General features: G+C 38.7%; 1 protein-coding gene across 7 annotated transcripts in view; it reads left to right on the plus strand.

Annotated features, from left to right (window-relative positions):
- The window catches only part of LOC105380192 (protein nervous wreck), a 45,641-nt gene extending 19,267 nt beyond the window's left edge, over positions 1-26,374 (plus strand). For 2 of the 7 annotated variants that reach the window (XM_048632467.1, XM_048632469.1), the window contains exons 3-18: positions 2,277-2,362; positions 13,013-13,157; positions 17,582-17,718; positions 18,814-18,967; positions 19,303-19,530; positions 19,707-19,892; positions 20,016-20,249; positions 20,340-20,469; positions 20,554-20,717; positions 20,860-21,009; positions 21,093-21,368; positions 21,453-21,566; positions 21,657-21,771; positions 22,623-22,796; positions 23,139-23,173; positions 24,505-26,374. In XM_048632467.1, the coding sequence (XP_048488424.1) occupies positions 2,277-2,362; positions 13,013-13,157; positions 17,582-17,718; positions 18,814-18,967; positions 19,303-19,530; positions 19,707-19,892; positions 20,016-20,249; positions 20,340-20,469; positions 20,554-20,717; positions 20,860-21,009; positions 21,093-21,368; positions 21,453-21,566; positions 21,657-21,771; positions 22,623-22,796; positions 23,139-23,173; positions 24,505-24,918 (2,742 nt within the window). In that variant the 3' untranslated portion in view covers positions 24,919-26,374. Of the gene's footprint in view, positions 1-2,276; positions 2,363-13,012; positions 13,158-13,549; positions 13,619-13,677; positions 13,762-17,581; positions 17,719-18,813; positions 18,968-19,302; positions 19,531-19,706; positions 19,893-20,015; positions 20,250-20,339; positions 20,470-20,553; positions 20,718-20,859; positions 21,010-21,092; positions 21,369-21,452; positions 21,567-21,656; positions 21,772-22,622; positions 22,797-23,138; positions 23,174-24,504 lie in introns of those variants that run through there. The other 5 variants (XM_048632468.1, XM_048632470.1, XM_048632472.1 and 2 more) reach the window with 5 other exon arrangements.
- Positions 26,375-26,621: the final 247 nt, after the last annotated feature.

Consider the following 26,621-nt stretch of genomic DNA (forward strand, 5'->3'; position numbering starts at 1 on the left):
AAAGAAACAAAGCTTACTTTAATATATTTTTAATTAAATGAAAAGTCTAAACTCTGAACTTTTAATTAAATACAAAATAAAGTAAAACGTGAATTGAAATAATGACGCAGCACTACTTATATTCAGACCATTGTAACACGGACTGTCGACTTCACAATGATTATACCTACATACTTATTTCATGCGTTGTAGTTGTACCTAAGTTTGATCTGCATTTATGGGAGTGTAAACTGTATCTACTCAAATAAAATATAAGAGAGATGCATAGCTTTTATATATTTTTAGAATACAGTCTTTAATGACAGCCAGATGCTTTGAGACAAAACTTTATAGAGCAAAATGTTTGCGCCCGGCGAAGCCCGTCTGTCTTTTAAACAAAGTTTTGATAAGTAGTATTAAGTATTAAAACTTCCGAAATAAGTAAGTATACCAAAATCTGGCAGTCATCACATAATAATAAGAGTATTTTACGTCTTGAAGTATTTCTAGTAAAAGTTTTACTCACGCCATCGTCAGCTTTTATGTTGTTGCACTCAGAATTTTGGGTTAAAACATTTTTGGGGTTGCTTACCGTACTAAAGGTGCGATACGTATATCTGTAATGCAGATGTGTGCTGCTTGTGTTTTCTTTGTTGGTGTTCGTACTCAATACGAGAACATTATATTATTTATTATGCGTAGGTAAAGGACATCTACGTCTGTGGTAGGTATAGTACGACTGAAGGGAAAGTACAGTGAGATATAGAAGCCAATATCCGGCGGATATGGTGCATGCGCTTCCAATCCTTTTACTGAAATACACGCATGGATGTATTGGACATATCCATTAGTGACGCCACAGCCAGGGACTTCGTGCGATATTACTTTATTTAATTTCATGAGGTATATATATTAAGAATAATACAAACCGAAAGGGGGTGTAGGGATTACCGCGAGCTTTGCTTTGCCTTAAAATGTTTCCCCGTGAAGGAAGTCCCTGTCCCCGTCCCTATCCCCGTATTTGATAGCAATAAAGTTTAAATTAACTTTACATTTAAGTTAGTTTATAAAATAAAAGGGTTGTTTTTTCTCTCCGTAACAACCATAGTTGAGCTTCAACGAACATTTAAAAGGAATGTAAAAAAAAATTTGTTCAGGTGAGGTGTTGTTGAGTTATCCGGAACATTTAACACATTTTTATATAATTGATAGACTATTAAGATATACGCCATCAACAGTGTTTAAATAAACATAGTCTGTTTCAGTAGAAATGAACTCTGAAAATCAATACATACTCGTAATTATAATTATTCCGAATTTCATAATTATTCCGCTTTGTATACTTATATTTGAACAGAAGCAACATTCATATTTAGTGGAAAATATACTAGAAACACAATACATTGTGGTTTGTAACAAAGCGATAAATATAGCTATAAATTAAGCGCAAACACCACCGCTAGCTAGAGAGCAAGCGAGCTAGGCTGGCGAATATTGTTTCAGGTTCAGCTAGTTCGCTGTGTGAACCGAAGTAGGTAGTGTGAAGGGGTACTTTCTGAAAACTCGCTCACTGAGCTAGCTGACGGTGTATATCATACATTAATATCTCCATTAAACAAAGTTTGTTAGCAAACTCTAATTATAAAATACCTGCCAGCATCCATTAAGTATGTATATCAATCAATTTGTGCCCTATTTAGCTAATGTTAAATTATAGTTTTCCAACCATACCTCATTTATTTCGGTTTTATATTCACTGGGTTATTATTTTGTTAGAGTAGAATAAGTCTAACAAAAAGTTAATTAAATAACCATGAGTAAAATATGAGTCCAATAACAATAATCAGATCACAAAATAGCGTTTGCAACCTCATTCTTTATTGACTATACAATAAAGATATTTTCTAGATACGCACATCACGACACCGAAATAATTAATAATAAAATATGATCTAATAGTTTTATGGTTCAGATATTACAAATATATCTTTGTTGTAGTATAAAAACTATATGTATTATTCAAAAAGAACCTTACTTTCCATCAGCAGTAAGCGGATTACGTTTTTGTTATTTACCTTTTGTTATTACTTGGAAATAAGTAGGTGTACTTAATAAAAAGTATTCCGATAAGTTCAGATGAGGGCTTTTCTGTGAAAACAGATCAACTTCAGAAGAGCTTTTCAATAAAAATGCTTCGCTTAGTGGTACTTCGAGTTATTTCACAAAGAACTACGATGTAATACTATTATCATAATTATATTTTCGGATATATTTTAACAATATCATAATTTTTGCAGGCTTTACTGAAGATATCGTCTGCGTACCTGAACAAAAAGATTCCCAACATTCCAGACATCAAGGTGGACGGGGCAGAGGAGAAATGGTAAGTTTAATTTAGATATTTTAAGGTAATAAGTAATAAGCTTACCCGAATTTCTGTATAAATTGCTACACAAAAAAGGTTTATTTTCCGCCAGCAACTCGATTAATCCATCACTTATTATAAGATTATTCGTTCCACGTTATTTCGTAAATTGAAAAATAAATTTGGAAACGATCGGGGCCAAGCTAAAATTATACTTGGTCTGCGAAATAGGGCCAAGGGCTTCGGGGTCGTCTGGTCTGCTAGAGAATATTTTAAAGAGATAAAACAAACGGATGCGTGGTAATGTTACCTAAAACCAATCTGTGCCTAAAACCGAGGATGCGTTAGGGGCGTTATCACAAAAACCTTGCGTCACGTGATGTGAGCGACTTCTTTTGTGCGTCTTGTACCCCGTGCGTCTGTACTTATACAGGATTTTAGGGTCAGCTCTTTTAGTCCTGAACACAGGTTGAGAAGGCTTTAGTGGCGGAGGGAGTGTATATGAGGTGGGATTGGACTGGTTCCAAGTATGTCGCTACTAGCCGCCGCTGCCTCTCCAACCAGCGCTTTACAACGGGTGTGCAGTGTGCGAGCAATGGTAGCTATGATCCTTACCTACTTATACCTAAATTTTATGTAACTTTACAATAATCAAATAAAATCTAATATTTTATTGCCATCAGTGTGAAAATGCGTAATTACATACTCAATATTTTTTGAATACTACAGTTGAATACTACAGGAAATCTATCAAGTTACTAAAGGAAATGTAAAAAATAAAAATATTTTTCTTTTACCAAAGCTGACAACCAGATCAGTTACTTATTCATAACTGAATACATACAATTTATTATTATTTAAATCTTTATTGTACAAATATTACTAATAATATAATTTACATACATAAAAACCAAACTAGGGCAAAAGCATAAAATAAATCGTCAATCAATTAAATTGACCCGTCCAATCATTTCTAGCCGTTTGAATTTCAGCTACCGATATTTGAATTTAGAAATACACCGTGCATTTTGCAGCTTTCACAAACTCTCTGTAATCGCTTATATCAACGGCTTTCACTCAAAGCGAGCTTTGATTGGACCAGCCATAAACAGACGCTAGACCGAAACATTAATGATCTATCAGAACTTTCAACTTTTTGATTTTGAAATTAAAACAATACAAATATTAAACACAATTATTGTTTTTTTCATTTAAAAGCTGTAGTTAAGTTTTGTTTGGGCTTGATATATACGAGCAACTCTATGTAGGAATATAATCGTTATACCTACAACTCTTAATCAAACCTGTTGACTTCCTGACGACGTACTACTACACAACTGTACTACAGTACGAACCAGCATCTTCTCGGAATTCACAGCTTTCAATGTGCAATTTAATCTCATTTACCTTCCTACGAGGAACAAAAGAAAATGCACCTTCTATTAAATGGATTTACACTTTTATTCTGCTGAATTGACAACCTTTTGTCCTCTTTGTTGAGTAGCGAGCAGAGTGGTCTCTCTGACGTGTATTGTTAAACACACTCAATGCGTCTGACCATAAGGATATGATTACAATATAGACTAATGCATGAGGTGTCTCACGGTAACATAAGTAGGATCATACAAGTCTTTCTGAAGCTTTCAAAGCTATTTCCAGTAACCTTTGTGAAAAGGTGTTCTAGGAAGTTTATAAGTTCAGTGAATATAATGTTTTCAGTCAATCGGATTTACCTACGGGCGATCTAATCTGCTATACAGGATGTTGCAATAAAAGTGGTATATTAAGCCAAAAGGCGGTGAGTCAGGTGTCGAAAAAAATATTGTTCTTTATTGAAACTTTACGTTGGTTAAGGGGCCGTCCATTAATCACGTGAGGTAGTTTTTCTCATTTTTTGACCCCCCCTCCCCCCTGGTGATATTTGGTGAGGTTTGGGACCAAGCCCCCCTCCCCCCCCTGGATCACGTGTATTTTTTTGGAAGTCTATGTAAATCCAATTTTTGACTAGAAAAAAAATAGGTCATACTACAAATCGTTAAAATTTTTGCGCCATCCAAAATATCGGTTCAGAAATACCTAATTGACAAAAAATTAATACACGTGATGTCTAACGAGAACCCCCCCTCCCCCTCGTGATGTTTCGTGAGGTTTTCAGTACCCCCTCCCCCCCCCCCTTTGAGCCTCACGTGATTAATGGACGGCCCCTAAGTTACTTTTTATGGACAAGCAAATATAGTTTGTGTTAATTTCTAATGGTTGTAAAGCAAAATTTCGTTAAAATTACCTCCTGAGTCATCCCTTTTCTGCTCAGTATACTACTCTGTGTAAAAAGAATGGGGATTATATAAATAAAACAAAAAAATATTGTTATTCATCCACATTTATTTTATCAGCTGCAAAGTAGGTATGCTCCTTCAGAAACGATACACATACGCCAACGAAATATCCAACCATCACAACATTTTTTTAAACGCTGTTTTCAGACTTGTGTTTATTACTCGCGGCGATTTTTCCTAAACATAAGGTAACGGGTCCATATTCCGAGGTAAATAACAACATTTGAAAGTAAGTAAGAAAAATAAGCATTTGTAACCATCAATATTGATGTGAAATATTGTCTTCTGTAAGAATATACGTTAAATTTTATATTTCTTAACACAGATTCATTGATAACACATTAATTATACTTAAAAAAATATAATTTATTACACATGTCGATTTGCCCTTATACCGAGGTAGGATTATGGTTTCTTCCATATACCGAGGTAGCCTGTTCCATATTCCGAGTTAGTCCTGTCAGTGGCTCCATGAGTGTGGCCATGAACATAAGGAAATTACAATCTAAAATATCGATATACTTTTTTAACCCTAAAGTACTCCAAATAAATTTAATTATTCTAAATAGTAGTTGAAAATAATGAAAAGAATTAAATACTCTCCATTTATATTGGTTTTCGTGATAATTTCTATTATTTATGTAACATTTTCATAATTCATTATTGCAACTGGTAACATTGGCTAGAAAAAATATTCATAATGCTTCTATGATGTTCTATGGACTTTTCCAAGCGATTAAAAAAAAAATAGAGTAGAGATGGGGTAAATTGATGAAATAGTGACAGTAATCGAATATAATCGATTATTGAACTCGAATGATTTAAACATTTTTTACTATAGTTTTTATCTAAGTAAGGTCTAAAATTTTTCCACGATATTTTATGTTCTTACTTAAATGTTTAAAAGTTGATGATACGTAATAAAAGTAGATGTGTAAGGGATGAGGAAAAGTATCGAATACTTACAAAAGCCAAATACCTTATCAGTACTAATTTCCGATGAGTACCTAATGTATTTACCATAAACGAATATGATTATAATAAAAGTATCTACCCAGGAATCGATCCAGCATCGATAATTTTTTCATTCAAGCATAGGTCGGAAGCAAGGAACATTGCACTAGGTACATCTCTATGGCGCATGCGCGCTGGACTGGAGGCGCGCCGGCGCCATGTTCAATTTTCCGCCGAAAAGTTTGCCGCTATTCTTTGAAAGTATTTTTGTTAAGTCTTTACATTAGAAAACAAACATCTTTTATTAAATTATTATGTTTGTATTTGCAATATGCAATTGGAAAATCGATAAGGTAAGCTTGTGTGCGAATTATTTTAGGAAATTACGTAAAATGGAAATATTTTTATGTTTTTATCAGTAATTTGGCATCAGTTTAGTTACTAACCTAGGTTTTTGTTCTAGCGTTTTCGTTTCTAAACTCACTAAGTTTTGTGAAAATGGGTACCAACTTATAAGGATAAGCATAATTCTGTCAACTATCCATACAATTTACCTACTTACTTTATTTTTCAGTGACAACAACAAGAAAATGAAAAAATCAACCAGACCCCTAAACCAAACATGAAATGCAGTATACAGGACATTCATTTATCTGGGAATTCTGGGATAACAATATTACAACGGCCATCAGACCTCGAAGTAGAAGGATAATGGAAATAAAATACAGAAATGAAATTAGGCAATTGTGTATATAAGTGTTATAAAAACTCCACGGTCGTGTGTGTTATTTTATTCACCCAAATAAAGTTTTACGTCTACAAATTTCTTTCTTTCTTCTTTTATAAAGAGTAATAAGTAGGTAGTATCTAGTAGTAGTTTCGTAAAGTCAGGCATATCTATCCACACCCCTTTTATATTTAGGAAGAAAGTCGCTAATTCATCTTGATTTTATGGTTTGATGACGGCATCGGATGACACTGCGAAGGTGTGATGTAGTCATATTCCGATTTCCGAGGTACCTACCTATGTAAAATGTCATACTCCATATTAGGGGTTCAGCAAGTATTTTAATAATCCATATTCCGAGTTATCAAATTATCGATTTAGAAACAACATAGATTTGTTACTCAAATCATACATAAAATATTGGTAAAATTATGTATCACTTACGTTAATAGCGATGAAATAACACTGTTTTTTATCATTTCAAATATACATACTAAGTTAAGGTTTTCTATGTAACCATGATTTTTGGGTCAACAATTATCGTGTCATATTAAGATTCCTAGAGGATATTTTGTACCGCCGAATTAGGTTATAAGCTTGTCACGTTCATCATTATTATTATGTAATCAAGCATATACTTCAAATGTTATTATTTGTAAAGTTATAAGCTAAAAATCATGACATAGTATTTTTCCTTATACCGAGGGTAACTCGGAGTTAGGAACAACGTATAAAAATCAGGCCCTTATACCGAGGTATTTTGTTTTTGAGTTTAAAGGGGTTAAATTAGTTTAAAAAGAGTTAAAATTTAAATTTAATGTAAGTATAAGAATATAATAAACTAAATATAAACTATTTACAAAGTTGAACGTCGTATAAATATTAAAAAACACAATTATTAAATATGGCTGGCCTTACGTAAGCCGGGTCGCGTTTGTATGAAAAACATGGCGGCGTCGCCCTCACGGCACATTACATGAGTTTTTAGTAATTTTAGGCAATTTTAAACATATTTACTACATCAAGTAGTTTCAGTTAAAGATAATGAACGATTAAATGTAATTTTAGAGTATCCAAACCTATTAAAATGAGTAATAATCATGAAAATAAATATAACTCGAAATAAGGACGCCATTTTGAATACCGCGATATATGGACCCGTTACCTTAACTCGGAAACTCGCGTTTTTTTGTCTTATTGATCAAGTCCCGATACTTTTTACACAGAATGTATATATACATATACTTACCACTTTTGCAACATCTTGTATCTGTACATGATATTTATAAATAAGTTCTTTGAATCTAATAATAAATCTTATTCGATTTCTCAACAAAGCGATTCCAGAGTCACGAGTATAAAATTTACCTGTAAGATTTATTTGAAAAGAAATTCACAAGAATCGCATTGCAAATATGAAAATCATTTTCTTGTATTCACTGTAAGAATTCTATACGATTTTTTTTTATTATTATTGATGTAGGTAACTCAATGTTATTGTTATTTGCTGATATTAATATGACATTACTATAGATAAATATAAATAAATAAATATGTGGGGACACCTCACACACGGCCATCCGACCCCAAGCTAGGCAGAGCCTGTGTTATGGGTATCGGGCAGCTGATATATCTACACAAATACATAGATAGATACATATTCAATATATATATCAACACCCAAGACCCGAGTACAAATATCTGCCCCGATATTTGTGCTCGGGATTGTATGAACCCGGGATCTTCGGCATAGCAGTCAGGGCCAGTAACCACTACGCCATTCGACCGTCGATAGACGTAAGGCGAACAGGGTTCCAGGCATTTCACACATCAAATCAACATTACAAGTACGCACACTCACATTTAATAGTATAACCGTGACGTAAAGGGATCGCGACTATTTTTTGAGACCTTAACCAAGTCTGTAGGCCTTACCGTTTGCTCCCGAGAGATATGAGGATTATAGCTGGAGGCACCAGCTATAATCCTCACCAACATATAGCTATAAATCTGAAAGTATGATACGACAATTTTTTTGATAATTGTGACTATTCATGACAATTTTTTTGCATTTTCAAAAATCGATTTTATTAGGGGTTTTTTTAGGATGGAGGGACGTCTCATTTTTTCCTGTCAATCAGTAGTTAGAACGCGAGTTCGCGAAGGCGTTCGCGAGCTCAATATCAAACAGCGTTACGATTCTATTAATATTATTATACATGTGCGGTGACCCTTAGGAACATTAGCTTAGTCTTCTACCTACACGTAATCTCCCGCTTATGTCTGTTGGTTATATGCTGGATAAACTTTTAGCTTTAATGCATCCATCTGCACTGTATATTTCCTTAACAATAATAAAAGAAAAAAACTTAAAACTGTGCTTGCAAACGACAGCTTAATAAATATGCGGTTTCATAAAAGAGACAATTAATAGGTTCATACAAATAGTACCTAGATAAAAGCAGCGGTTTATATTGAAAGGGCACTCGGTATTTCGGTGTATTTTACTCGCACCGCCATACAGCCAACCCGTCGCGGTCAATAACCACACCATGTAATGGTGTATTAAAATTGGTTAATGATTGCTCCAAATTATTCTGTGTCCACAATTTATTCACAATGAAAATATTATATTATAGATAGGTATAAGGGAAAAATGTTCTTGATGAAATAATATGTCAATGTACCTTTGGCATAACCTAATAGCTAACCAGAACTTTACATACGGAACTCAAGCTAATAAGTAATTTTTATTTTGAATATCCCTACTTTATCTTCTTCAATCATAAAAGCTATGGGGAATCATGAAAAAAACTGTCGAGATAAACAAGATAAAGATATATTTTGAATGTATCATCACGATCATCAGCCCGTGTTGTGCACTGACTGATGGACGTTTATTGCTGATGGACGTCCTCTCCCAAGGAGTGCCACTACACTCTGTCTTTGGCCGTCCTCATTCAGCCATTTCGGCCACCTGTCTATAGATGGTCGTCGGTCCAGAATGTACCTCCGTATGCTGTAATTATGCTCCATCAATATCTGACTAAAAGCTGGTTTGATAGGAAGAAGCGAAAATATTTTAACTGAAAAATGAGTATTGCTCTCTCTAAAGTAAGATAAATGATGATGGAGCATACGTCGTACTTACACATTTAAATACAATGCAGACTAGATTTCTAATATTTAGATAGTTGTTGTAACAACAAACGTACTTAACAAACGCTAGGAGTTATTGTTAAAACATATATTTTTTCAACCGTAGGGGTCCTATATACTTACGTATACCTACATAGGTATAAAGGGAATTCCCTTTATACCTATGTAGGTATACGTAAGTATATAGGACCCCTACATTTAACTTCATTGTAGTATACTACATTTAACTTCATTGTAGTGCATGACGTCAGGTGATTGATGTATGTTAAACTATTTTATTTCGTACGAATTATGTATATAACAGTCGTACAGTATGAAGCAAAGAAATATGACCCCCCTTCTTGTAGCATCGTCACGTGTTGTTTATTATGTTTATCTCTTCCTTTGCGTAGCGTAGGTAGGTACGATGCACTAGTAGTTTGAAATAAGTTTAGTCTTTACTTCGTCACTTCGGACTCTACACTAGTTAGTAACTTGAGAACTAGGTGGCATGTTGGTCTTCTCCAGTTGGGTTTATCTCATAAGTGTTAAATGGAAGAAATATTATTAACTTAAGTATACCAAATTTCTTGTAAAGTAGGTCCCGGGTTCGCTGCCCGGCTGCCTGAGGCTAAACATTGGTGTAAAGACAGATATTTGCTCTCCGTTGCGTGATATCTCCAGCCCATTAAGGCAATAAACCTCCAATGTTGGGCCGTCCCATGTCCTCCATTGGATTATTACGGACTGTACGTGTGATCATGATCATTAATCAATTAGTTATGTACCTAAATAGTGTCATCGGTATACATATATTATAAACCATAATATGATATTTTAATTAAACAAAGTCTAACCTTCACTGTCGATTGCAGCTATCGAATCGGGTCAGACATCGTTGGATGTAACAAATGAGAAATAGACTGAATACAATAGGTTCTTATTTTAGCTAGAGCTCGCCTGCACATGGCATCAAAGCCGAGCTCCGAAGCAGCACTTGTCTTGCTGATAAATAAAACTATGTATTGATACGCAGGTTCTCCTTGTTATGTTTGTTTTGTTTTATGTATTAATTTATTGATTTTATTAGTGAACTGAGGGGTGACAGCCCTGTTGAGATTAATGTAGGTAATAAGTTGATAACATAATAAGTATAAGCTTACCGAAGATAAAACAACCGACAATATTTATTAATTTGCCCGACTATACCTACACGATTTTGGCTTCGATTATAGGTACTTATAACTCATCTATAATAATATTTAAGTAGGTTTTAAAATTGTGGTTCTTCGGTCCAGTAAAACTCTTCAATTATTTGATTCCATGAGCATTTACATCGAGATAAATCGACGACCTAGATAAAGCCAGATAAATTGAGCCTTCCATTTAGCTGCTGACATTTGGATACTAAGGGTGCGTTGCACCATTTAACTTTAACTATTACAAACGTCACATCGTCTGTCAAAGCATCGGTTAAGCGAAAAATTGGTTGCACCATTCAACTATGGTTAAAATGACGTCATAACTTTAACGATAACCATAACCACCCCATGTTGGCCGGTTACTGTTAAAGTTAAAGTCAGGTAGCTGTCAAACCCGTTGTATAACCTCAAAGTAACAGTATTACGTACAAATATTAATATTCAATTATTCTTATCATGTCGCTTCTACGTGAAATAGTGCTTGAAACAAGTTCCTCAGAAATTGAGATTGAGGTGGAGTAAGTACGGAACTTACGAAATATGAAGAGAAAGGTGTACTTTCAGAGAACTGATAGATTCGCAACTTGGGATGAGAACTCGTTCTTGGATAGGTTCCAGGTCTCAAAAATGTGGCTCGTGTGTTGGCTTTAAAACTAGAACCTTTCTTACTGCCTCCAACGACGAAGTAAGTGCACCTATTATTATGTTGTAGGTGTAATGATCATCTTCACCACCAAATAAGCGTCCACTTCTAGCCATGGGCTCTTCCAAGGAGCGAAACAACACTGTGCCCTCGGCCTTCCTTATCCAGCCACTACCGGCTACCTGCCGGTTGCCGGTCCAGCGCAGCAATCTAATATCAAAGTAACCTACGTAACTCTTTAATTGAATAACCTTGTTTTCAGAAATTTTGCAATCACTCAAATACAGAAATATATCAATGAAAATAAGGACAGAACTAAGAAGAGTGCAGCCCTTTATTGTGGCTACGGCATAGCTGCATAATATATTATGTAAACAAAATAGAGACCCTATGTGCTGTACCACCAGCTAGGTTTTTTATGACGATTCATCATCTGATGAAGAGGAACCTGTCTATGCAGTTAACAGGAATGATGAGCATAATCGAAGGATATCAATAAATAATTATTTTAATAGATTACATCGTTAGTTTTTATTTCAACTTGTTAAGAATGAATTAATAAGATAATAATAAAGGCTTCTATTCTATTCTCTGGGGGTGTAAGTACCTGCACCTGGCTCTCTCGAATGGAACCTTTGTGCATATCCCCAAGGTCTAAACTGCCTTCCAAAGCTTGGACCATTTCTCCACCACGCTGGTACACTGCGGGTTGGTGGGTTCACATATCTAGATGTGCTAAATCTAGATATGCAGGTTTCCTCACGATGTTTTCCTCACCGTAAGAGCGATGGTATACATTGTACTTATGTTAAAAGAACTCATTGGTACATGTCAGCGCCGGGATCGGACCCACATCTCTGGCGTGAGAAGCGGGCGCTTACCCGACTGAGCTACCACCGCTCTTAATAAAGGCTTATTAGAGTCTACTTTGTCGCGGGTTTTATTGATGATAATCTTTTGGTCAATATTTGGAGGAACAACAGACTTAGTTCCTATGACATGTTGACTTTGAGTGCTTTGACAGAGAATGACGGCTACAATGTACTCTGTGACGGCTTCTGTCCGACAGCTAGATTTGGTATTGCCTTACATAAAAACGTTTCCCACAATAACTTTGGGGATAATTATGTCTCAAACGAATAGCAACCCTAATAACATTAACAATGACCGACGATTTGATGGTGCAACACGTTACAGTAAAATATTAACTGTAACGACTCTGTCATTGCTAAGTTTAACCTTAACTATTACGATAACCGGGATGTTGATGCAACCCACCCTAAAAGTGTCCGTTTCAGACCAATACATTTTACATTTAAGCTTTATTTTTGTAAATGCCAAGGTTTGCTGGAATTCTGCATTTTATTTTGGATTTTCAAGTTCAGGGTTTTGAACATACTTATATTTAGTTAGTTATAGCAAAGTGTAATTGTGTAGGTTAGCTAATCAAAACGCTAAATAAATATCCTGATTGGATATTGCTTTCTGTTCAGTATAATACACTCACGAGCAATGAAATAATTCCAGTGGCAAATGGAACGGCAAAATGGCAGGTGGAAGTTTTTTCATTGCCCGTAGCCCGTGAGTGTATCTTATAACAGCACCAAATGTAGCGCGGCCTATTAACCTTCCGAGGGCTGGTGACCTGATGCTGTCTGATGATTCCAGGAACATGTGGAACGTGTGGCGCACGGTTCTGGAGGAGAACGAGAAGCTGGCCCGAGCGCGCCTCGCCGCCGTCGAGGTGTTCCAGCAACAGATCGCCGACGAGGCCAAGACCCTGCGCCAGCACAAGATCAACGTCGCCAAGAAGGTAAGCACTAGAGAGAGAACACAACACTGTGTCTATCCTTGTTCCTTGTGTAGTCGCCGTCGAGATCAAGACCCTGCGCCAGCACAAGATCAACGTCGCCAAGAAGGTAAGCACTAGAGAGAGAACACAACACTGTGTCTATCCTTGTTCCTTGTGTAGTCGCCGTCGAGATCAAGACCCTGCGCCAGCACAAGATCAACGTCGCCAAGAAGGTAAGCACTAGAGAGAGAACACAACACTGTGTCTATCCTTGTTCCTTGTGTAGTCGCCGTCGAGATCAAGACCCTGCGCCAGCACAAGATCAACGTCGCCAAGAAGGTAAACACTAGAGAGAGAGAGAGAGAGAACACAACACTGTGTCTATCCTTGTTCCTCGTGTAGCCGCCGTCGAGGTGTTCCAGCAACAGATCGCCGACGAGGCCAAGACCCTGCGCCAGCACAAGATCAACGTCGCCAAGAAGGTAAACACTAGAGAGAGAGAGAGAGAGAACACAACACTGTGTCTATCCTTGTTCCTCGTTTAGCCGCCGTCGAGGTGTTCCAGCAACAGATCGCCGACGAGGCCAAGACCCTGCGCCAGCACAAGATCGACGTCGCCAAGAAGGTAAACACTAGAGAGAGAGAGAGAACACAACACTGTATCTGTCCTACTTCCTCGTATAGCCGCCGTCGAGGTGTTGCAGCAGCAGATCGCGGACGAGGCCAAGACCCCGCGCCAGCACAAGATCAAGGTTGCCAAGAAGGTAAACACTAGAGAGAGAGAGAGAGAGAGAACACTGTATCTATTCCTTTTTCATCGTGTAGCCACCCCGGCTAGTTTCTCCAGCAGCAGAGGGCAGAGAAAGTTTTTCTTAACCGAAGTGAAAATTGGCTTAATTTTAATGGTGCGGAGTGTAATAGTGACGGCTTCTATACCGGGGATATTTTAAATATTGCAAGTTGTAGTATTCAGAACGGTCAGTCTGTGAAAGTCTGAAAATATAAGGCCTCGGCCTCACGGGTTTACATACGTCTACTATAGTAACTGTATATGCAAAACAACGCTAGTACCTAACAGGTGACCGTGTAACAGGTTTGAAACCGGTCAGGGTCGCGCGTTCTCTGAAAATTCCAATCGTACAGCGCGTCGACCGCGAAATATGCACCCGTGATATCCGAAAATTAGAGGTAGAGATGATTTAGCTAGCCATTTCATGAAAAATTCATAACCCGTTCTGTAGAAGATATACCTGTCTACATATTTTTTCATGGGGGTAATTTAGGCTACTCGTAAAAGAGTTTAAAAATTTAAGATAAGTTTGTATATATTTTTAAACTGTATGCTTACCTAAGTATGCCGATCCGCAAAGCAGAAATCGAATTAATCACCTTAGAGAAAACAATCTGTTTTTCATGTCAAAATTTCTTTACAGTAGAAAATTAATTAGCTTTCCGATTACTAGCACAAGATTTTCAACGTGTTACACCTAGTTATAGGTAGGTGTACAAAATGATTGTGAAAATACTGTAAAGTAAACAACGTATTACAAAGCGACATGTTGTCACCTCCCACGCGTTTGAACTCGGCAAATACCGATGGAATAAATAAAACTATCGCCTCAGGTAAAGTACAGTTAGCTTCATAAATTGGTATTGTGCTTTCTTTTGTCGCGATTTTCTATCTAAGGTCCTATTTAAACATTTATGTACAGTCAATGATTTCAAACAAACTATGACACAGATATGGTATTTTGGGGCCAGCGCGCGCGGGTGCCATTTCATTGAGAGGTCGGCCCGGTCCTTAATTTAGTAATATTTACATCAATGCGTACTATAGAAAACGTATTTATAGAAAATAAAATTATCATGTTGTGTGCTTAGGAATACTAGGACCATCATAGGCTAGGATGTTCCAATGGGATTGGTGGGCTACACATACATAAATTACCAGTTTCTGATTTCAGTAAAACTAGTTGCTGATACCTAAATGAAAATTCAGACAAACATAGAGCTGCATGTCATACTTAATATGTTTCCTTATTCAGCTCTGTTGTTATGTTTATTTTGAATGTTACTCGAGAAGTTTCATCGAGGTTTCATCAAAATGATTTGTGACTTACGAAGCTGACTGTACAATACACATGTTCAGTAGTCCGTATGTGTACGTAATATGTGAAACTGTAAGCAACAATGTTAGAACGCGTGGGTGTTAACTAGACGTCGGAACTAGTGGGTGTTTGCTGCAGACACGAGGCTACAGTGCAAGCTTGAATCCTTGCACGGGGACTCAAAATGGTAGCTCACGTCACGTCATTATAAATTCAAATGAAAGGAAACTGTTAGGCAGCGTTCCCACTACGCCGGACCGGCAGATCTGCCGAAAACCGGACACCGGACAGAGTGTTCACATTACATCGGATCCCGGAAGAAATTCAGACAGTCCTCAGTTGAATTTGGACCTGCGCGCACAATGGACGACGAAATTGTTGTGTTGTGGTGGTATCTTAATAGAAGGCAAAATAAAAGAGAACATTGGGTACACCCTATTTTACGGGAAAGATTTTCCATTCTTTTCATTTTACATCCAGGGGCGAGGGGAGCACGAGCGGGGCGAGCGGGGGACAGATACCGGCACAAAGGCAGCGTTCCCACTACGCCGGACCGGCAGATCTGCCGAAAACCGGACACCGGACAGAGTGTTCACATTACATCGGATCCCGGAAGAAATTCAGACAGTCCTCAGTTGAATTTGGACCTGCGCGCACAATGGACGACGAAATTGTTGTGTTGTGGTGGTATCTTAATAGAAGGCAAAATAAAAGAAAACATTGGGTACACCCTATTTTACGGGAAAGATTTTCCATTCTTTTCATTTTACATCCAGGGGCGAGGGGAGCACGAGCGGGGCGAGCGGGGGACAGATACCGGCACAACCTCGTTCACATTACTCCGGGCCCGGTCGTTCTACCGGCAATTCGTAGTGACAAAACGTTCGGTAGAAATGCCGGGCTCGGCAAAAATGCCGGACCCGAGATAATGTGAATAGCTTCATATAAATTGTACAGCCACTAGCTCTTCCGGCAGATTTACCGGCGCGGCAGATCTGCCGGTCCGGCGTAGTGGGAACGCTGCCTTAGCTACTGCGTAGATACTCGTATGGTTTCACCTTCAGCGTTTTCAGGATGAAAACTCGTTAGATATGACTTTACATGTACTTTCGATGTACTCGTTTATTTTACAAATGCGACCAGTGAAGAATTGGTTTAGCTGTAAGGGTAGATTAAATTATTGAAATAAATAAATTTACTTTCTCGCTCGCGGCAGTCATCCTAACACTTTCGGTGCATATTTATTCAACGCACCGTAAAAGTTCATTGGGCCCACGCTTCAGTAATCATATACTCCGTTAGGCAAAGGATCTTTCCTTTTAGACGTTCTTACTTATGGATGCAATAAAAGATTGAGTATTGAGTATTGAATATTATTTTTATGAATAATGAGTTACTTATATTACTATAGGAGTAGCTAAATACAAAAGCTTACAGGTATCTCCCTCAGTAGCTATGTGCAAAAACGTTTACTGTAGTAAGTAATTGTGATAAATTACAACCGTAGCGTACGTTTGTGAACTGAATACATAGTAGCCCACATTTCAGTCCAATATCACACAGCACCGGAAATTGTAAGCTATAATCCTGTAACATATAACTATACAGGCTTTTAATACCTACACCGATAGCCCTATCAATGTAGCCAGCCCCTATGGTCCATTTTCAATTAGCGATCCGGTGAAATGCTATGCAAAGACGGAGATCGGTAGCTATACTGATATATCGGAGCTCCGGGCTCAGAGAATATTCGCACCAGGCGGATTAATGGGTCTATGGATGCATATGTCCAATGCAGGCGTGTTACATTCTGTGACGTATCCAATTACACAGGTTGGTATCTCGGTACCTTGATTGGTTTTCATCTAAACTGTTTGTAACCAACTTGATAATTGGCCGGTTCATAGAGGTACCGAAATTACATGCACATGCATTGCTTGGTAGCGAGCAATTAATTATAGGGACAATATATTATGTAATACAGGTAGCCGGTATAGTGTCTTGATGAGCAAGGCCAAGGATACAGTATTGTAAGATGAGGGTGAAGAGAGATGTATTATGTCCAGTGTCCACATATTCTTGTGATGGATGATTATGGTAATTTACGGCTACTATAGAGATGAACCTGACCTAACTGAACCTATGGGTACTGGACAGCTGATATATCTACACATATCTGACACAGATAAATACATATATTAACATAAAAGACCCGAGAAAAATATATTTGTTTAAACAATCTGCTTCGGCCGGAAATCGAACCCGGGACCTTCAGTCTAGTCAGGGTCACTAACCAGTACACCATTCGGTCGTCATACTAACTCCTCCCATCCTCAGTTGACAGACCACCTGGCGCAGGCGCACAAGGAGTTACAGCTGACGGTGCAGGACGTCGACAAGACTAAGAAGCAGTACTTCGACGAGGAGCACACGGCGCACGACGTGCGTGACAAGGCCAAGGACATCGAGGAGAAGTGAGTACAGTAGAAGGTGCTGTAAGGGAGAAGTGGGAGAAGCTGAAGGGGCCGTAGGGAGAAGTGAGTACAGTGGGAGATGCTGTAGAGGCCGTAAGGAGAAGTGAGTACTGTGGGGTGTGGTGTAAGGGCCGTAGGGAGCAGTGAGAACAGTGGGAGGGGCTGGAAGGGTGTAGGGAGAAGCGAGTACAGATGAGGTGCTGTAGGAGCCGTGGGTATAAGTGAGTACAGTTGAAGGTGCCGTAGGGCCGTGGTTTCATCTGTGTTATAAGCACCATTTTGCTGGTTTCTTTGCTCAAAACAGCACCTTTGCTGGTTAAGGGCTCCCATACATAACTGTGAATTGGTGCGATGCGAGCTCGCAACACGCGTGACGTCACGCTATCTGCTATAGGATACCTGCGGCGGCACCGGCGATTGGGAATTTGCAGGTATGAGTGACTCCCACGCTCTAAGTAATTGTTTCGGTACGGTGTAATGTTTACGCATCCGTACGGTTTTCCTAGATTCCCATCATTATTAGATCTTAGACAAGTTTTCTTGTATAGGTGTATAAATAACACAACCCAGGTTTCTAGGTAAAGATTTTCATAAAATTAATTTGCTTTTATGGGAACGTGTCCTTTTATATCATCCACCACAGTATAAGAGACTGTAATCTTTTCCTTTCATTTTATAAAGATAGTCGTAGGTGTTCCCACGACGGCGGTGGCGCACTTTTACAGTTTCCCAGTCTTTGAGACGAGGGAGACTCTTTATAACATTAATCTGTGGAATTACTTTCCTAGTAGGGAAATAAAATAGCTTCTCGGCTACATTTTATCTTCATTTTATATACTTACTTTATTCTTTATGTGAGTAATAGGTATTAGAAGATTTCCCGGTTGACTTTGTATTTTTAGCGTTGTTTACGTAAGGTATCGTAATAAATATTTACTGTTGTGTTAGGATTACAATATAATATACTCGCGAGCAATGAAAAAGTTTCATGGTCATTTCATGCGGGTAGCAGTTTTTTAAGCTTCCACTATAGTAACTTAGATACCTACATCATCTCTTTGAGCAGCCTACTAACACTAATCCCGCGATCCCCAGACTGAAGAAGAAGAAGGGTTCGTTCTTCCAGTCCATAACCTCGCTGCAGAAGAACAGCGCCAAGGTCTCCTCCCGGCGCGACCAGCTCGAGGAGAAGTCTACCGGTGCCAGGAACGACTACCTGCTTAGTATTGCCGCTGCTAATGCTCATCAGGTGAGATGGAGCTTCCGTGTTGTTAATGCTATGCGCTATTTGTGGACGATGACTTTATTCATCGACATTCCCCCATATTGAACACCTGTAAAACTTATGGATTCAATAAATGATTGAGTATTGAGTAAGGCCCTCTGTCAAAGGTGGTGTGCTCGGCAGCCTGGAAAGTAGAATACGGTTGCCTCTTTGTGGTATCCACCTGAGGAATTATTCAATGCAAATCGGCTGATTTGATAGACCAAGTTTCGCCTACAGTTTTCATTTCACACCAACTACGGTCAATGAATCACCCAAGATTCCTAAGGAACATATACAAAATGTCGATCGATCCGCAGAACCGCTACTTCCTGGTGGAACTCCAGAGCTGCATGCAAGGCATGGAGTCTTCAGTCTACGACAAGGTCGCCGAGTATCTGACTCTGATGGGTCGCACCGAGCTGCTGACCTGCTCGGCCACGCAGCACTCCTTCGGCAAGATCCGGGACCAGGCGCAGCAGTTGACCAGGGAGTACAACCTGCAGTGCGTCTACTTGTACTACCCGGTGTTGAAGCAGCACATTCAGGTAAGATAAGTGAAAGGGAGTTGCTTAGATGAACAGTAAAATGCTTATAAATTTCCAGTATAGAAAGCTCTACTTATCAATTTAAAAATAAACCTTTTTTTATTACTATCTAACGATTCATGAACGGGAATACACCATGTACCTATCAAACTAACTTGTAACAATCTTCCGTCCAGTATGAGTTTGAGCCATGCGACAACGATCCAGTAGATGTGGTGACCATGGAACACGAGGCAGTCATCCAGACTCTGGCGCAGGAAGCTCGCCGCTGGGCCACGAGAGTTGTCCGAGAGACTGCGCTGGTCAAAGAGGCCACTAGGAAGATGCACCTATACCAAGCTATGAGAGATGCTGGACAGAAGGTGAAATTATCTTTAAGTTAGTTTAATTAGAAAGTATCTGATATTAACCATATTTTTTATGTATGCAATTAATTAGATATAATTATATATTTTGTTGTTAATTTTAAAATTGGTAATCCACAGGTGGATCCGCAAGATCAAACCGGGCCGGATCTAGAGACTCGTATTGACGAACTTCGTGCTAACATCAGGCGTTCTGAGATATCGAAAGCCAAGTATGAGGCACGTCTGGAGTGCCTGCGAGCTGGGGCGGCTCCTGTCGATGAGTGGCTGAAGGAACTGGAGCTGTTGTCTGTGGTCGAGACCTTGCCGCGAAGCAGCTCGCTGCTTAGCGTCAGGACTGACGCGTCTAATGCTGTAAGTGACTTCATTGCCTATAAACTTATATTTTGAAAGACTTATATTGGTGATATCAACTACTTAACGTATATTGTTTAAAAATTTCAGGATCAGCCAAGCTCTGACTCATTCTATGACAGTGACAATACAGAAAATGAGGCTCCGGCCACCACTTCCGGCCATCAGCGAACTACTTCTGGAACTTCTCATGACGATGATCATGATGACGATGTCGATGGTAAATGTCGTACATATAAAGAATTCATCAATGATGATGACATACATTTTGGATTTAAGAATAATACTAATGTTTAAATTTTAGCGGCCTTGGAAGAAGAGCGTAAGCGCATGGAGCAGCTGACTGCCAGTGGATGGGACGACCCCTCAGCCAGCTGGACCAATACCGAGGGCGGGGAGGCCGGCGCCGAGGCTCCTGAGGCCCCCGCACCAGCCCTCTACAGCGTCACCGCTATTTACTCATACACAGTACGTTATATAATTATAGATACTTATATTAATATTTATATTTTTACAAAATATGGTATGGATATAAGTAAGCTTATTATAAAAGCATTTTTTCCAGTTGAAAGAACTATGATATCATCTAAGTAATTTGTTTTTTTTATAGGCCCAAAATCCTGACGAGTTGTCGATAATCGAACATGAACAGCTAGAGGTGGTGGGTGAGGGCGATGGAGACGGGTGGCTTCGAGCCAGGAACTACCGTGGAGAAGAAGGGTTCGTGCCGCACAACTATCTTGAAGTTGAACGAGAACAGGTATTTGAAGAAAACCCTATGCTAGGTCGAGGAAATAATTAAAAGGAATTTCTGAAGTAATGATCATCATTTCATTTTTACAGGCTTCCGGCGCAAACGCAAGCGGACTTGTCTCCCAAATATCTTTCTCTTCAGTAGACTACACAGTAGAGGGAGAAGACGCTGATGTGGTGCAATCACCAGATCAAATCTCAGTGATTTCAGCTCCTGTGGCCAAACCAGAAGAGAAAGCCGAGGAAACACAAGAGGAGGAAAAGAAACGTCAGGAAGATTTAGACCTGCCTACTATTGGGTATTGTTTTGCTTTGTACGACTACGATTCCGAGGGTGGTGATGAACTCAACCTTGAAGAAGGACAGGTATTAAAGACTTTCTATTGATGTTTGAGAAATAGTTATGCTTATTTATAATTGACACTCAATAAACAATCAATTGTTTTCTAGATAATCCGTATCGTATCACGCAACGCTCACGGTGTGGATGACGGCTGGTGGCGTGGAGAGAGCCTGGGGGTCGTCGGCAACTTCCCTTCCCTCATCGTTGAGGAATGTGACGAGGTACGAAAATACTATGACCCTGAAAATAACTATATCATTGTGGAAATATTATTATTTTTAATTGTAAATATTTCATATTTTGTTTTATAGAATGGAGAACCACTAAGCTCTGGGGACGGTGGCAACTGGTCACCACCAGAATCTGCACCTCCAGTCTTCGCTTCACCCCCCGGATCCCCCCCTACTACTAACGCTGATGATGAAAGTAAGAAAAAAAAAAATTTTTACTATGAGCACTGCTATATCTTCAGGATTTTGCTTACTATTTACAGATGCTAAAATGTAAATAAGTAGATTTGAAATTTGCTTATCAAAATACTGAAAATGTTAAGTGTGATCAATATTTATTTTTTGGCAGTCTTCAGTTCATTGAATTAGTCACTGAATGTTGTAATACCATGTGATTTTGATAATAATTCTTCATATTTAAAAATATCATGAATTACAGCAAGTCAGTGCCTTATTCCATTATATCTATATGTGTGACAAATAGTAGCAAAAATGTGGGTTTGTGAATCGCAATAGTTGGCTTTATTGGTGATTGGGTATATTTTATGTGGTTTATCTAAATTGGCATGGTATTTTTTATTTGAGGGTCTAAGGTTAATATTAATGTATGGCACGATCACAATTTGAAGGTAGAATTTTATTGGAATCGTAATTGCGCGTAGGATAGGTACATCTAACATTAATTTAACTGCATGGTGCACGTTTAGGTTATAAGTACATACAGCCAGTATCTTTAAGAACTAGAATGTAGGTAAATATACTGTATTATGTGTAAATTTTTTAAAATAAGAATTTTAACAAACAAGCTTTAAGATATTAACGTAAACATAAATGGGTCATAAAAAATTAAGGATTTGAACAACATACAGCAATAAAAACCATTGCATTGCTATTGAGCATGATTGTCTGAAAAAATGGCTTTGTGGTCTAGAAACGTTTACCAAACGTAAAAATAGGTAAAAAATATGCCTGTTAAAATACTGAAGTGTGTTAGATAACTTGTGCTAGAGGCTTAGGGAATGGTGACTGAGTATGATTGGGTCGCAGTGCTAGTCGAGAACAACAACAGTAAGCCGCCTGAAGTGGCGCCGCCGCCGCCGCCTCCGGACAGCGGCAGTCCTCTCAACGACCCCGACGAAGACTCCTTCAGCCTGGAGCTCAGCCGGCCGCAGCAGCAGCACTACGGAACCCAGTTCTCGCACCCCCCCGTCGCTATATTCGGTAAGGAACTCCTTGCCGTCAGATAAGATTTAGGGTTTCTCTCACTGAATATAGGAGGGTTCTTTTGTTAGAATGTATAATTATTTTGATTTTAGGACTTTTTCACTAAAAGGGACGATGATAATCTTGCGTGTAATACTTATAAAAAATATATAAGTAGTAAACAATAAAAAAATATATCAAGGAATGTTAGAAGTTTTTAACCATTGTGCAGGCTAATAGTAATTTTAAATATTTATCAATTTTCTGAAGAAGGATCGCTGAATATAGTTTGTTTGTGATCGTTTTTGGTGAAATAAAATGTATGGTGTTGTAATCGTTTGGTTTTTTTACATGCTTCAGTTGATGAGGTTATCGGTGATAATTTTGAAGAAGAGGTTTGAATTTTTCACAGTTTATTGTGGTCAATGTTTAGGTGTGCTTCTAAACTGCTTTGCACTGAAGTTACGCTAATATAGTCTACCAAGCTTACTGTGTAAAAGAATCTAAATTTACATTGACACTTTCTTATTCAATGTAAAATTTAGGTTTTTTTTATTATTTTTGCAATGCTATTTAGGTTAAGTATATATCTGCTATTTGAAATTGGATAGCTACTTATATCTCCTACATAAACTACGAAAATCAAAAACACTAAAATATTTAACCACGCGCAAACATCTGTTTCTTTCACTCTACATAACTTAACAATACCATCGAGTAAAATAAATTATATTTGCAGGTTATAATCTAAACACAGTGTAAACATTATAACTACGCACAACGTACCTAAGTGCACCGCTTAGAACTTATACCCACACAAAAGACGAGGATTAAAACTTATGGAACCGCTTGAGCTTGAAGTGTAGTCACGTGGGTAAACTGTAACCTCAATATCTTTACTTTGTTACCGAGTTCCTCTCCGTCCTTAGAGTATCTGTAAACATTGAAGTAAACTTCCCCAACATTATGTCATTTAAAATATATGTAGGTTGCATTACCATTGCTTTTTGACCGCATACAAGCATTGTACCTACCTGATGCCGCGATAAAGCTTTGCTGTAAAACGTAGGTAATGCATAATATTCGCGCAATCAACCATTCATGTCATTAAATCATGATAATATTGACTTGCATACATCCTTGTAAGGACATACCAAACCTGTATTTTAGGTATCAATTCATTACCCAACCGTTAACCAGTGTTATCGATATTTTTCCACCTACTTATGCGTATTTAGAAAATTTGGCATAGGTATTTCATTAATATCTAAGTATTTTAATACACACTTTTTATAATTAAAAGTATCTAAGTATAATTATCTGTAACCTTTCACACATTATATCTAACAACTTAGGTACTTATTACTACTTGGTGTCTGTGAATTTCCTCAATGTTAATCTATTTTGTAAGTATCAACCTAAAGCACACTCCAAACTACTAACTACTACACCTATCTATACCTACAGTCTACACTAACCTATATTTTAAGCAAATTGTAGATTTCACCTTCATCAATGCATGAAGCTTATATTCTATTACTCTTTATCCTACCTGCATGCAACTGCACGAATACTTAATATAAAACTTATTTTTAACCTTTAATGAGTATCTTTGAGTCTTTTTAACAAGAGCCAGAGTAAACAATATGACTTTGAAATCGTAAACTTGAGGCATGACTTACCAGCTCGTTTGACGTTTGTATTGACGTGTGTTTGGTGACGACAGGAGGAGGAGAGTGCGCCAGCGCCGGCCGCGGCTGAGGCAGACGACGGCGGGCTGGGTGTGGCGCAGATCGTGATCACCGCCGCCACGCCCGTCATGGAGGAGCCGGAACAGCCGTTCCCTCCCCCCGAGCCCGAGCCCGAGCCCGAGGACGACGAGTCCTCGCTGTCGGAACAAACCGCGGTCTGCATCCGCGAGGCCAAGGACTCGCCCGTGCCGGCCAGCTCGACGTCCGAGGGCGAATCCACGGGCGCGTCCGGCCCGCCCACGGCGCCGCAGTCGCCGCCCGCCGCGCCGCAGTCCCCGCCCGCCCCGCAGTCCCCGCCCGCCCCGCGCGCCGGCCGCGCCTCCATCCCCGACGAGCTGGAACCCGACCAGCTCGCCAGGCTCACCGACCTCAAGGAATCCAACGCCTAAGCCAACTCAAGGATCCATGCGTTTAGAGTATAATGTAACTGATTGTGCAAGGTTTAGTCTTGTTGTTTAACCACAGTAGGGTACCTATTCACATTATGTGCAACTGAACTACGTTTCTTTAACGAAACCTACTTCTTCTTTTACAGACCGTTTCTCACTGAGCGAATTTCTCTGTTGATAATTTCCTAGTTTATTTCTATTTAGCAACTGCAAAATTATGCGAATGTACTATATCCCTACCCAATTTCCGCATCGCGAATCTTTCTTGCGATACCTTTTTAAGTGTTTCGTTGTTCAGCATCTCTTACTCCAAATTCAATAAGCTATATTTTTGATATATAACTAAGTATGACTCAAATGAAGTGGATTTAGATGACATGTTAACATCAAGATTGTTCTAAAATTACGAGAAGCGGTCTTAGGTATTGGTAGTAATGTTTAACTGTATATAATGAATATATCTCATATAACTAATTAAATCTAAAGCACTTAGCGTACCTGCTGGCCTGTAGACTGAGATGTGTAAGTGAACCGATAGCTGCTAATTCATACTCAGCCATAGACCGTCATTTCTCATCAGCAGTGCGATCACCAGTGTTGTCGACTTGAGTCGATAGGAAAGTCACTAGAATTTGTTGTGTGTTAGCAGCTATTCGGTGACGTAGTTATGGGTGTATCTTAGTGGGGACGGGAAACTGTGGGTAGGTGGGTTTTCGCGGGCGTGATGACATTGGCATGATCCGGGCAAGCGGCCTCTGGAGTCTGGAGGATATTAACGCCACTTCTTTAGTGACAATCATGCTCAAAGATCATGGTAATGTCGAGCCTTAAGCGCTAGTTACACCGCCATCTAGCGAGCGAGCGGGCTAGCGGGAACATCGTTTCAGGTTAGTCGGTAGCTTACGGTGCCAACCGAAGCAGGAGCAGGAGTGAAACTATGTTCTCCCTTTCCTTGCTCGCGCAAAATACCTGGTAAGGACGTATACAGAAAGAAAGCTGGTTACCAGCGCGGATGGCTCCATCTTTGGATGATTTCCCGTAATAATTTGCACTGGTTTGGTATAAGTATGAAGCTGAAAGATTGGTGCTGGTATATAGCCAGCATTCTTCGTGTATACGGTCTAATAGCATCCTACCTATTTATGTAATAGTTTTGTACGTTTAATAATGGTTTTAAAAGGGCTCAATTCCCGCCGTCACAAGGACGCAATTATGAAAGTAGTTCTAAGACAGATACAGGGTGTTACCTCCTTCTCAAAATTCTCTCGCTTCATAAGCTGAACAACTGTGTGTAAACCTTTTCAGACCGATCTATGATTTCGATCCTTTCTTATTACAGATTAAATATTATATTAGTTAACACATTTCAATGTTGTTGTTTAATCAAATCGGTGTATGTTGATGTAGTCAATGTTTCAGTAGGCCAGATGTTACAGTTTAATAGATTGTGTTACTTATATTAAATTTAATATTTAAGCGACTGTTGAGATTAATAGAGAAGTCCGTGGCACTCTGTAGTGGAGAATTATCAATATACATAAACTAATAAGTTGACTGTTTCTATACTAAATTACAATCAAATATTGTTTGTGATTGATATTTAATACTATGTAATAAAATTATACATTATACGTGTGTAACGTATGACTATAACGCCTAAAGATGCTTTGTATATCATATCGGATAGGCGGCAATTTTGTCTC

This window comes from Plutella xylostella, chromosome Z (genome assembly GCF_932276165.1).
Source record: "Plutella xylostella chromosome Z, ilPluXylo3.1, whole genome shotgun sequence".
NCBI classification, from domain to species: Eukaryota; Metazoa; Arthropoda; class Insecta; order Lepidoptera; family Plutellidae; genus Plutella; species Plutella xylostella.